At 44.4% G+C, this 12,604-nt stretch overlaps 1 protein-coding gene across 1 annotated transcript in view; it reads right to left on the bottom strand.

The window, feature by feature from the left end:
* Positions 1 to 379: 379 nt before the first annotated feature.
* LOC103083168 (N-acetyllactosaminide beta-1,6-N-acetylglucosaminyl-transferase, isoform C-like) overlaps positions 380 to 12,604 on the bottom strand; it is a 31,838-nt gene continuing 19,613 nt past the window's right edge. Inside the window, 2 exon segments of the mRNA XM_082931382.1 lie at positions 380 to 570; positions 6,384 to 6,476. Of these exon segments, the coding sequence (XP_082787508.1) occupies positions 380 to 570; positions 6,384 to 6,476 (284 nt within the window).

The raw sequence follows: 12,604 nt of genomic DNA, 5'->3' as shown, positions 1-12,604 counted from the left end.
TCTTCAAAGAAACCCAATTCTTTTTCTCCTAAATAGTATTATCCACAATTCTCCTTTTCATTAGAACATTGATATATGATGAAGATCAGATGCAAATCTGAGGACAGTTTAATTTATCACTGATCAGAACATTAGCCTGATACAGAGGTGAGCCTCAAGAAACTGCCAGAGTGGCCAAAGTGCCAGCATCACTCTGTGCAACCATCCTGACAGCATATTTCACGGTGTCCAGAGAATATTTTAACGTGTAATAACGTAGTCAGGTCCTGAAGCCATAACCTTGGCCCTGAGACTGTTCATATAACCCAGGCTGTTTTTCTCACAAAGAAAAGCTCTCCTTTCCAGCTGCGATTTTCCTTCAGTCGTGAGTGGCAGTAGATCAAAAATACCAGCTGGGCTGTATTGCAATTTCACTCTGATTTAGGGTTCTTTCTCTAAGCCTCAGCTCTAGGCATTCCACAGTAAGGGGGTACGTAGTGAGCTCAAACTTGTTAGCAAAGAGGCTTGACGAATTAATCAACCACTTTAAGTCTCCGTTTCCATAGATACAAATGCCATGGACGTAGTGGCCTGTAAAGGAAGAGAACAAGAAACAGTGAAAACAGGCTTGTTTTTGAGTCAGGGGTAGTGAGCTTGCAAAATGGTAGGGTTACTGCCTAACTGCTGCGTGGCTAGCACTCTGTCAAGGGCTACGGGATTGTGATGAAACAGCGTTGTGCTGGCCCAGCCCACGAGGAAGTTAAACTTTCTACGGGGAGAAAGAGTTACAAACATGCATTTGAAGAAAATGAGAGTTAAATAATACAAAGAAGTAACACAACAGGCATCACAAGGCCGTCCATGGACTGTATCACGAACTTTGGATTTCATGGATGAGAGGTTCCAGAAATGTAGAGATGGGAGACGTCTTGATGGGCTGTATTCGTCAGGTCTCTCCTCTGAGCTCCAGCCTGGTCTAGCCAAGTGCCTACTTTATCTCTCCTCTTAGGTGAGTAATAAACCTCACCCATAGGTCAGGTCTCAAGTCCTTAATCCTCTCCAAGTCTTCCCCATCACAATCCACAGCAAGTCTATTCTTCAGTGCCCTGGGCACTTCTCCCCCTTTTTGTCACACCCCACATCCAATCTGGTAGCAATCCTGTCAGCTCAACCTTCAAAATACTAATAGAATTTGACCACTTTTCACCACCTCCACTACCTGTATCCTAGTCCAAGCCGCCTCCATCTTCCTGTCTGAACTGTTACAATAACTGGTTTCCAGCACCTCCATTTTTGCCTGTTAGTACATTCCCAGCACAACAGCCAGAGTGATTGTTTTAAATGTAAGCAGAAGATGTCTCTGCTGCTCAAAACCCTCTAATGGCTTTTCATCTCATTTGCAGTAAAAGCCAAATTCCTACCAATGGCATTCAAGACTCCTCAGACTCTCCTGGACTCACCTCCCACCACTTACTCATTCAGTTATAACCTTTAATAACCCTTCCCAGCTCGGTGCTTTGTGACCACCCAGAGGGGTGGGATAGGGAGGGTGGGAGGGAGGGAGACGCAAGAGGGAAGAGATATGGGAACATACGTATAACTGATTCACTTTGTTATACAGCAGAAACTAACACACCATTGTAAAGCAATTATACTCCAATAAAGATGTTAAAAAAAGAAACAAATAACCCTTCCACATTCATATTAGCCACACTGGCCTCCTTGCTAGTCCCAAGCACCCTCAGGCATCCATCAGTGTTTGCTCGTTCTCCCCTGTGCCACGTCCTTCCACCAGACAGCCTCAAGGCTCCCTCTGGCACCACCCAGGGCTGGGCTTCAAGGTCATCTCCTGAGGCTGTCTCTGACCTCCTTCCCTTCTTTCCTGATTCATTTTCCTTTTGACACTTATTACCAACAAACGTGTTTGTTCGTTTACTGTCTTTCTCCCCAGACTAGAATATAAGCTCCTGAAGAGCTAGGATTTGAGACCATTGTGTTCACTTCTGTGTTCCCAGCATCTGGAACAGTGCCTGGTAAATATTGGGTGTTAAATTAATAGTTGTTGAATAAAAGGGTAGAGAAGGGTGAGTGGAGAGTTCACGGGTGGGTAGAATTGGGAAGCATCAGGGGGATGGATGGGAAAGCATCAGGTGGGAAAATGCCTCTGGAAAATGTAGAGATGAGAATTTTCTGCTAGAACAGAGTTTGTTGGGGGACAGGTTCAAAACAAGGAAGCTGGTACTCTTTCCAGCATTTGTTTGCATATGGTAGAACTACTATGGTTGACTGACTTAAAATAGATGAAAGTTGGGCCTCTTTTATCCCATAAGGGGTTGGGCCTTTTTATCCCTTTCTTATGAAAGGGCTGGAGAAGTTGTGTGTGTTTGTTTTTTTTTTTAATTTATTTTTGGCTGCATTGGGCCTTCATTGCTGCGCACGGGCTTTCTCTAGTTGTGGTGAGCAGGGGCTACTCTTCGTTGTGGTGCACGGGCTTCTCATTGCGGTGGCTTCTCTTGTTGTGGAGCACGGGTTCTAGGAGCACAGGCTTCAGTAGTTGTTGCACGCGGGCTTCAGTAGTTGTGGCTCGCGGGCTCTAGAGTTCAGGTTCAGTAGTTGCGGTGCACGGGCCTAGTTGCTCCGCAGCATGTGGGATCTTCCTGGACCAGGGCTCGAACCTGTGTCCCCTGCACTGGCAGGGGAATTCTTAACCACTGTGCCACCAGGGAAGTCCCTGAAGAACTTTTTTGAATAGAAGAATCAAATGATGAAATAGATTTCAGCAAGATTAATTCTGCAGAGCTTTGCAGGGTACATTAGGGACCAATCAAGAGATTACAGTAATTGTGTAAACCAGAGAGTTTGTTCAAAGTTAATGGTTGCCATGAGTGGGAAAAGAAGGCTATTAGAGGCAGAGCACAGAAGGACTGACGGGACTTGGTGATTAACTCAATGTGGCTGGAAGGAGGTTCAGTAGACAGAGAAAATCACTGGAGAAAAAAGCCGGAGTTTAAGGAAGTTAAAGAATAACTGGGTAGTGGGTGGGAAGAACCTGGTACGTGGGCAGCACGCCCACGCTTAAGAAACGGCAGTGAGCAGCAGAGGAGATTTCAGGCTGGATCAAGCAGAGAGTGCCTAGACAGCTTGGTCTTCAGGATAGAGGCAGTCAGTACACCTTTGCTTAGGAAAAGAACCAGCAGAGAGGGAGACACTGAGAAGGCAAGAGAGCAATGGGATAATTTAGGGGGATCCACACACAACTGAGACCAGATGGTGACCTTGGTTGTGAGGATAGGTAGCTTCTCCTCTTGGAACAGGAAGCAACGAGAGAATGGGTCCAAAATGCTCTAAGATGGCAGAAAGGGATGACATGACAAAGGAACTGAGAAGGAGATTTTAATCAAATGTCTTCAAAGTTCTTCCTAAAGTTGAATTGATCACCTTTTGAGAGTAGAAAGGCTGTTTTAACATAAGATTGGGAGCTTAAAGGTGGGCAGAAAAGCTCAAAAGGTGTACCCCGGGAAGAGTACCAGGACAATAATGACATAAATAAAAGAATAAGTAGGCAGCCAGAGGGTCTAGCTGAAGGTAGACAGCGGGTGAATTTAGGGCAGTTCTGTGACATTCTTCAGCAATGTCCTGCTTCAGGAACCACAAATGGCAAAAAGCAGATGACAGTAATGATTACGTGTAGGAATCAGCCTTGTAGGATCAAATGGCAAGGGAACCTAAAATGTTAGCAAGAACAACACACAACAGCTGATGCAGTACACAGGCTGGACGAGGGGTCCTCAGAAAGAAACTAGTGGGAGGAGGAAAGTCGAACCTCTGGAAATTCCAATTTTTAAAAAGCAAACACAGGCTTCCCTGGTGGTGCAGTGGTTGAGAGTCCGCCTGCCGATGCAGGGGACGCAGGTTCGTGCCCCGGTCCGGGAAGATCCCACATGCTGCGGAGAGGCTGGGCCCGTGAGCCATGGCTGCTGAGCCTGCGTGTCTGGAGCCTGTGCTCCGCGGCGGGAGAGGCCACAACAGTGAGGGGCCTGCGTACCGCAAAAAAAAAAAAAAAAAATCCCAGCTCTGTTGGAGCTTCTATTCTGTTCTGGGGAGAAAGGCAGTAAAATATATAATATGTAAGTTGGTGAAGGAAACTAGTAGGGTGACAAAGAGATAGTAATCAGAGATGGGAGCTCCAAGTTAAAAGACCATAGGTCTAGAATGGTACTCTGTGATTTGAAATGCTAAGAGAGTTTGTAAAGTGGGTACACTCACAGGTTTGGAACAAATCCTATTACAGCCAAGGGGAAAAGGTCCAGATTGTATTACTGGCTTGCTGGTTTAGCAAAATGTTCTATTTCCTCTGGAAATATGCCTTTTTCTATGTCTTTTCTATGTCTTTTTCTTTTCCCTGTATAGTGGTCTGGGGACATTTTTTATGCTATGAACCCTGTAAGGCTTTCAGATGGCATAACAGATACTAAGAGAAGAAAAAGCGAGACATTTGTTTGAGAGGGGCATGAGCTACCCAAACATCGTACCCTGTGTAGGTTCCTGGCTAGGGGCTATCTTCATGGCCCCTACCTGTCATGTGATCGGTAAAGGTCCCTATAAAAATGCAAACCTGACTTGTCTATACCTTCTCTACTGAGGTAGGTCCTGGATACAGGTGATGACAAGGAGACTGAAGGTAAAGCTCTACTTGGGTGGGTTGTGTGTGTGGCTGAAACACAGTAGACAGCAGCTTTGGGGGGGTGGGGGTGGGGAGGGCTAGAGCTGTAATGTAATCACATCACGTGGGTCCTTGCTGTGGATGTTGGAGTCCTCAAGTGTCACAGCTGGAGACGGGGTGGAGAAGCAGATCAGAGGATGGTTCTAAAGGGAAGGTGGTAGGGGTTAGAGAAGGAAGTGGAGAAGGCAACCTATCCCAAATACTGGGACCCTGACTGACGGAGATGGTCCACTTTCTAAGGAAGGCCCAGGAGATCAAAGAGCAAAGTACCCTCCTCTCCAGCCCCCTCCCCCCACTAGGAGGGCAGGCCACGATGGGAATGCAGGCAGGTGGCAATGAGCTGTCCTCTGGGGAACATGTGGGCTGATTGAGGTAAAGATGTGACTATGCTTAAGAATAGAGTGTGCAGTGACACGAGGATGCTGTCATCCATAATGGAAGGGGACCCCCGAGAGACCAACACCGGAAGGAGGGTGAGTGTAATGGAGAGATGTAGAGAAGCAGCAGTTTGGAGGTTCTCATCTGAAATGTTAGGTGTAGATAAGATGGGCTGAGGATAGAGCCGTAGACTGAGTGGAAGAGGGGAGAGGGCCAAACTTCGTTACCACAGGGAGAACGGGGCAAACCTTCCCATTCACTCACTCATCCGTTTGCTCAGTCACTTATTCACTGTATATATACTTATTGCCTGTTCTTATGGGCTGAATTGTATGTCCCCCAGATTCATATGTTGAAGTCCTAACCTTCCAGCACCTCAGACTGTTACTGTGTTAGATGTAGGGCCTTTAAAGAAGTAATTAAGTTAAAATGAGGTCATGTGAATGAGCCCTAATCCAATATGACTGGTGTCCTTATAAGAAGAGATTAGGACACAGACACACACAGAGGGTAGGTCATGTGAGGACACAGGGAGAAGACGGCCATCTACAAGCCAAAGAGAGAGGCCTCAGAAGAAACCAAACCTGCTGACACATTGATCTCGGACTTCCAGCCTCCAGGACCGTGAGGAAACAAATTTCTATGGTTTAAAACACTCAAGTCTATGGTACTTTGTTATGTTAGTCCTAGTCAACAAATACACATGCCCACCATGCACCAGGCAAGAGTCTGAATATACACCAGGACTGATGAAAAGCCTTCTTTACAAGGTTCTATAGAAATGAAAACTACTTGTTTTCTAGTTCTTATCCACTTGGAGGGCAAACCTCTCTTGTTGCTGTCACCTGCCATCATGCCAGAGCTGCAGCAAACACCTCCAAGCCACCTGGAAACCTGTCTGTAGGGGGAGCAGAGGCAGACATGAGGGATGGGAGTCAGTGCTAAGAACATGACGTCACTTCTCATCCTGACCACTTTCTCCTCGTAACCGCTGCACGCCCAAAGGAGCAGAAAGAGGAATGAATAATAAGGAAAAGGCAGAAACTAGCAAGAAAAAAGCACCGTTACAATTTGAACCCACGTCTACATCTCCCTAGGTAATTATAAGCTGGAGAATGTCTTTAAGATACTTAGATTTACTTTTCAAGGACCGTGTCTTGAAGCCTCTTGCTACTCTGTTTAATAATTCACAGATTGGTCTAAATGAACCAGCAGGGCTCTCTGTGAGAACCCCTGTATTCCACAACCTTCATGCCAATACCAAAAAGCAGTGTGGCCTCACAGTTTCAAATGAATGCCTCACCGTGGCAGCCTCCGTGTTTATATTCCATGTCAAACCACTTTACAGCTCTGAGGTTCCCGGCCCACGATGCGTTTGGCATGGAGCCAGGAACACCTGCAATGTTGATAAAGAAGAAAAGCAGAAATGAGAACCAAGAAAGAAAGGTGTCAATTTCATCAGTTAAGCTTCCAAGTCATGTTTATTTTCTCCCAGTATATTATCTTTCATTTCAGATTTTTCATCATTGGTACAGAACCCCACAGGCTTATGGTGCGAATAGTTGGTAGTTATGGATCTAGACTTGCCACCAGTAAAAACAATCTATTGGTTTTTTTCATAATTTGTGCCCAAGCCTGCAAGAAATGCCATTGCATGAAAACATAATGCATATGAAGAAGCTGGAGATTTCTGGTCTCAATGTCTTTTAATTAAATTTACCTTTTAAGGGACTTCCCTGGTGGTTCAGTGGTTAAGAATCCACCTGCCAATGCAGGAGACACGGGTTTGAGACCTGGCCTGGGAAGATCCCACATTCCACAGAGCAACTAAGCTCGTGTGCCACAACTACTGAGCCCCCATGCCACAACTACTGAAGCCTGTGCACCTAGAACCCGTGCTCCGCAACAAGAGAAGCCACCGCAGTGAGAAGCCCGCGCACGGCAACGAAGAGTAGCCCCTGCTCGCCACAACTAGAGAAAGCCCGCGTGCAGCAAAGAAGACCCAATGTAGCCAAAAAATAAATAATAATAATAAATATTATTTAAAAAAAATAAACAAATTTGCTTAAAAAATTTTATTGGAGTATAGTTGATTTACAATGTTGTGTTAGTGTCAAGTGTACAGCAAAGTGAATCAGATATATATTTCCATTTTTTTCAGATTCTTTCCCCATATAGGTTATTACAGAATATTGAGTAGAATTCCCTGTGATATACAGTAGCTCCTTATTAGTTATCTATTTAATATATAGTAGTGTGTGTATGTTAATTCCAGTCTCCTAATTTATCCCTTCCCCCCATGTTTCCCCTTTGGTAACCATAAGTTTAATTTTGAGATCTGTGAGTCTGTTTCTGTTTTGTAAATAAGTTCATTTGTATCATTTTCTAAATTAGATTCCACATATAAGTGATATCATATGATATTTGTCTTTCTCTGTCTGACTTACTTCACTTAGTATGATAATCTCTAACTCCACTCATGTTGCTGCAAATAGCATTATTTCATTCTTTTTTATGGCTAAGTAATATTCCATTGTATATATGTACCAAGCAAGTCTTCTTTATCCATTCCTCTGTCGATGAACATTTAGGTTGCTTCCATGTCTTGGCTATTGTAAATAGTGCTATTATCAAAAATTTTTAGGACTTCCCAGATAACATCTATCTTCAAGTGAAAGCTCAGGAAACAGGCCACTCTATGTCCTTAGTGCTAATAAGTGAGAGAGATTCCAGGGTCGCTCCTATATGAAGTTTGCAATATTAGACATATGGAACTCAAGCAATCTTTTAACACAATATCCTTTTTATATGCTAAAGTTGTTGTTGAGCATTTGGTGCTGCCAACCACTGTGCTGGGCAGTAAGGGATAGTGTAAGTAATGACAAAATTCCTGATCATCCAGTAAAGATGATGAGCCCCCAAGCAATGTTTTTTTTTTTTTTTTGGCTGTGTTGGGCCTTCGTTGCTGTGCACGGGCTTTCTCTAGTTGCAGCGAGCAGGGGCTACTCTTCACTGCAGTGTGCAGGCTTCTCATTGCGGTGGCTTCTCTTGTTGCGGAGCACTGGCTCTAGGCACGCGGGCTTCAGTAATTGCAGCACGTGGGCTCAGTAGCTGTGGCTTGCAGGCTCTAGAGCACAGGCTCAGTTGTGGCGCACAGGCTTAGTTGCTGTGCGGCATGTGGGATCTTCCCAGACCAGGGCTCGAACCCGTGTCCCCTGCATTGGCAGGTGGATTCTCAACCACTGCGCCACCAGGGAAGCCCAAGCAATGGGTTTTGAGCTTTGAGTTTTTCCTAGACTGGTGTGCACTGATCTACCCATCTTCTCTATTTCTTTCAGTTGTTCTTTTGACCAAAAGTTTACTTGCTGATGCATTATCAATTAATGTTTAACTCACCTTTGAACTGTAAAAAGCCTTTAAAAAGGGAGAGGAGGGCATTAGGCTGCCATTTTGCTAAACCAGGGCTTTTCCATGTTGGCACTATTGACAACGTAAGCTGGGCAACTCCTTGCTGTAGAATCTTCCTTTGCATTGTGTGATGTTTAGCAGCATCTCTGGACTCCACCCACCTGATGCCAGTAATACATATCCCCCTAATTGTGACAATCAAAAATATCTTCAGATATTGCCGAATGTCCCCTGGTGGTGCAAAATTTCCCTATTTGAGAAACACTGTGCTATCTCCAATAACCCTCTCCAACTCAATAAATTTTGGATGGGTCACAGAGATTGAAGGGTCCATTTAATCACATAGAGTAGGACTTCCCTGGTGGCGCAGTGGTTAAGGATCCGCCTGCCAGTGCAGGGGACACAGGTTCGAGCCCTGGTCCGGGAAGATGCCACATGCCGCAGAGCAACTAAGCCCGTGTGCCACAACTACTGAGCCTGCGCTCTGGAGCCCATGAGCCACAACTACTGAAGCCCATGCACCTAGAGCTCATGCTCTGCAACAAGAGAAGCCACCGCAGTGAGAAGCCCGCACACCGCAACGTAGAGAAGCCCCAGCTCGCTGCAACTAGAGAAAAGCCCACGCACAGCAATGAAGACCCAACACAGCCAACAACAACAAAAAAATTGTTAAGAACAAAGGTATGGATACCAAGGGGGAACAGGGTGGCGTGGGAGGAATTGGGAGACTGGGATTGACACACATACATTGTTGTTACTATGTTGGGAGGAATTGGGAGACTGGGATTGACACACATACATTGTTGTTACTATGTTGTTACTATGTATAAAATGGACAACTGATGGGAACATGCTGTGTGGCACGGGGAACTCACCTAGTGCACTGTGGTAACCTAAATGGAAGGGAAGTCCAAAAGGGAGGGGATATCTGTATGCGTATGGCTGATACATTCTGTTGTGCGGTGGAGGCTAACACAACATGGTAAAGCAACCATACTCCAATAAAACTTAGTTATAATTTTTTTTTTCCTCTTTAAAAACATTAATGAAAACGTGCATTTTCAGACAGAAAAAAAGCCCTGTTCTTTTGCCCTCATGTCACATAATAATATATGAGGATTTAAATCAAGTATCGTACTAAGGTCTCCCAGCTAAAATTAAATTTTGCACAGCCTTTTCTGAAAATAGTATGAGTCATCACCCCCAAGGGCCCTCTATCAGGCAAGATTCTTCTTTTCTTGCTGCCAAACTTGAAAATTTTGTTTATAAATGTGGAGTACTCAAGAAAAACACTCTTTATTAAGCAATATTTCTTCCTATTGTTTTAGTTTGCATTTACTACTTTAAAAGTTACTTTACTGCTTGCCTATCCAAAAAGAAGCTTCTTTATTTTGTTCTTAGGACACATTTTAAAAGAATTTAGAATAAAACTCGCCTTGGTTAAGTTAGGGGGTGGGGAGAGGGCAGTTTGGAAAGCAAAGAGATAATCTGGTATATTGACTCATGTCAGCAAGATTAGCTGATGTGATTTTTGTGTCTATTTTGATTAAATAACTACAGCAGAAAAGTATGAATAAAACATTGCCATGACAAAAGGTCCCTTAACCTCTTCTAAAGGATTGCATTTTTAAAAGGACAAAATATTTTTCTTTCCTTTCATTCTCATTAATATTGACTCTTATTCTGAAACACATTCCATTATTCTAGAGATAAGACCATGACATTTATAATTAATGACTGTTGTCTTTAAAATAAACACATAGGGAGTTCCCCAGTGGTCCAGTGGTTAGGACTCTCGTGCTACTGCTGAGGGCCCAGGTTCAATCCCTGGCCCGGGAACTAAGATCCCACAAGCTGCATGGCGTAGCCAAGAAAAAACACAAAAAACAAACAAAAAAACCCCCCCACGCATAACACCTATTAACCTCCTGCTAATAAAATTACAAACCTCAACTTTTATACTTTCTATCTGATGACAAATCTCAAACATGTTTGTTTAAATACTATTCATGTTGTGCTTTAAAAATTACACTTGTAAAAGCAGAAGTAGGGAGAGGGACAAACACAATGTGGAATTCTACTTTGGTTTTTTTTGTTGTTGCTTTTTGTTTTTTTTGCAAAGAGCCCGTGAGGCACAGCCATATCCCGCAGGAATGGGAATAGACCCTTGCTTCTGAAATGTGGTTCTTGGACTGAGAGCTTCAATAGCACCTGGAAGTTCGTTAGAAATGTAGCATCTCGGGCCCCGCCCAGACCTCCTGCACCAGAATCAGCATCTTCACAAGGTCCCCAGAAGACTCCTGTGCACAATCAAGCCTGGGCTACAGTTGACACTGCCAAGGACTCAGCTTCATTTCCTTCTCTCCTGGAAGTCCTCCCCTCAGCCTTCATCAAGTTTCCAGGTAGCTTCTCATCCTCCTATTCTCACTCAAATTCTGCTCTTATGAAGGAATCTGGTACTTACATCCTCGTGCCCTCTGCTGAGAATACAGCTGACCCCTGAACAACAGGGGGGTGAACTGCGAGGGTCCATTCATATGCGGATTTTTTTCAGTAGTAATTACTACAGTCTTTTGCAATAGGAGGTTGGTTGAATCCATGGATGCAGAACCTTGGATTCAGAGTAACCCTGGATACAGGGGAACCTCAGATACAAAGGACACTCAGACACACAGGAAACTTGGATACAGAGGGCCAACTATAAGCTATACTCGGATTTTCGGGAGTCTGCCCCGCTGACCTCTGCGTTGTTCAAGGGTCAACTGTTTATGCATTTGAACCTCGAGATCACCTCCTTGAAGACAATCAGCCCACCTGTTGTTGGGAAAAGCTGAGTTGAGTGGAGGGCCAGTTGTCACGGTGCCTTTGACTCCACAGCATTTGGCCCAGCATTCGGAGATACTGATCAACCTTAAAGGAATGGATGAGTGTGGCCCACAAGGGATGTGCCATCGCCTTAGGTTACAATGCTGATGGTGAGGACCGCTTAGCTGTGTGTGGACCAGACAGGCCTGGTTGCTACCTTGGCTTCCCAGTAGGCCACCATACTTGAAGGTATAATAACGTCCTACTTCTCAGTATTGAAAAATATTTCTTTTACCCTCTTAGCAAGGGCCAACCCATTTCAGTTTGCCCTACAGCAACTGCCTAGGTGGCCACCAATCATCAATTCTCCACATCTGTCCTGCCCTGCACAACTAGTTTAGGGAGAGATCAAACACTCAGCAAGACTCTGGTGACAGCTCTATTCGAATACTTTGTAGGTATCCCTTGCTTATTATTTTGAGCAGAAAATGGCAAGCGAAAGATTGAATAGCCTGAATATACAGTGTGACCACTATTCAGTAAGCAGTTCAATCTGTCTTAGGTTAAAACGTACATGGAAATCCCAAAGCTACTGATCCCATTACTTGTGCCAACGTCCAGCTGCTCCTTTCACTCCCGTAAAAACATCTACTATGGGGCTTCCCTGGTGGCACGGTGGTTAAGAATCCACCTGTCAACGCAGGGGACACGGGTTCGAGCCCTGGTCTGGGAAGATCCCACATGCCTCAGAGTAATTAAGCCCGTGCGCCACAACTACTGAGCCTGAGTGCCACAACTACTGAGCCTGCTCTCTAGAGCCCGTGCTCCACAACGAGAAGCCACCACAATGAGAAGCCCGAGCACTGCAACGAAGAGTAGCCCCCGCTCGCCGCAACTAGAGGAAGCTGGCGCACAGCAACAAAGACCCAATGCAGCCAAAAAAAACAAACAAAAAAAACCTACTGAAATGATCCACTAATGGGATATACTACTATATCCCATGATACATTTTATATATATACTATATATTTTTAAAACACTGGACTAGGTGATTGTTATTATTGTTGCTGTTATAATTATGATTATGATTATTGTTTGTCAGGAGGGTAGTTATGGGGTATGTGGGTAGACGTCTACCTCAAACCACAAGTATACTTAGGAAGCATCTATTTTGCCTTATTTTTAGGAGGAGGAAAAAAGACACAATCGTATCAGAGAAAACAATTTAAACTATAAAATCCAATTCTCTCATTTGCTCTTCAGAGACTTATTTAAACAAAAGATTTGAGATGGTGTTTACAGAGTAAGCAG

This window comes from Lipotes vexillifer, unplaced genomic scaffold, assembly GCF_000442215.2.
Source record: "Lipotes vexillifer unplaced genomic scaffold, Lipotes_vexillifer_v1.1 scaffold444, whole genome shotgun sequence".
Lineage (NCBI taxonomy): Eukaryota > Metazoa > Chordata > Mammalia > Artiodactyla > Lipotidae > Lipotes > Lipotes vexillifer.
This window is presented reverse-complemented; position numbering and strand designations above follow the sequence as displayed.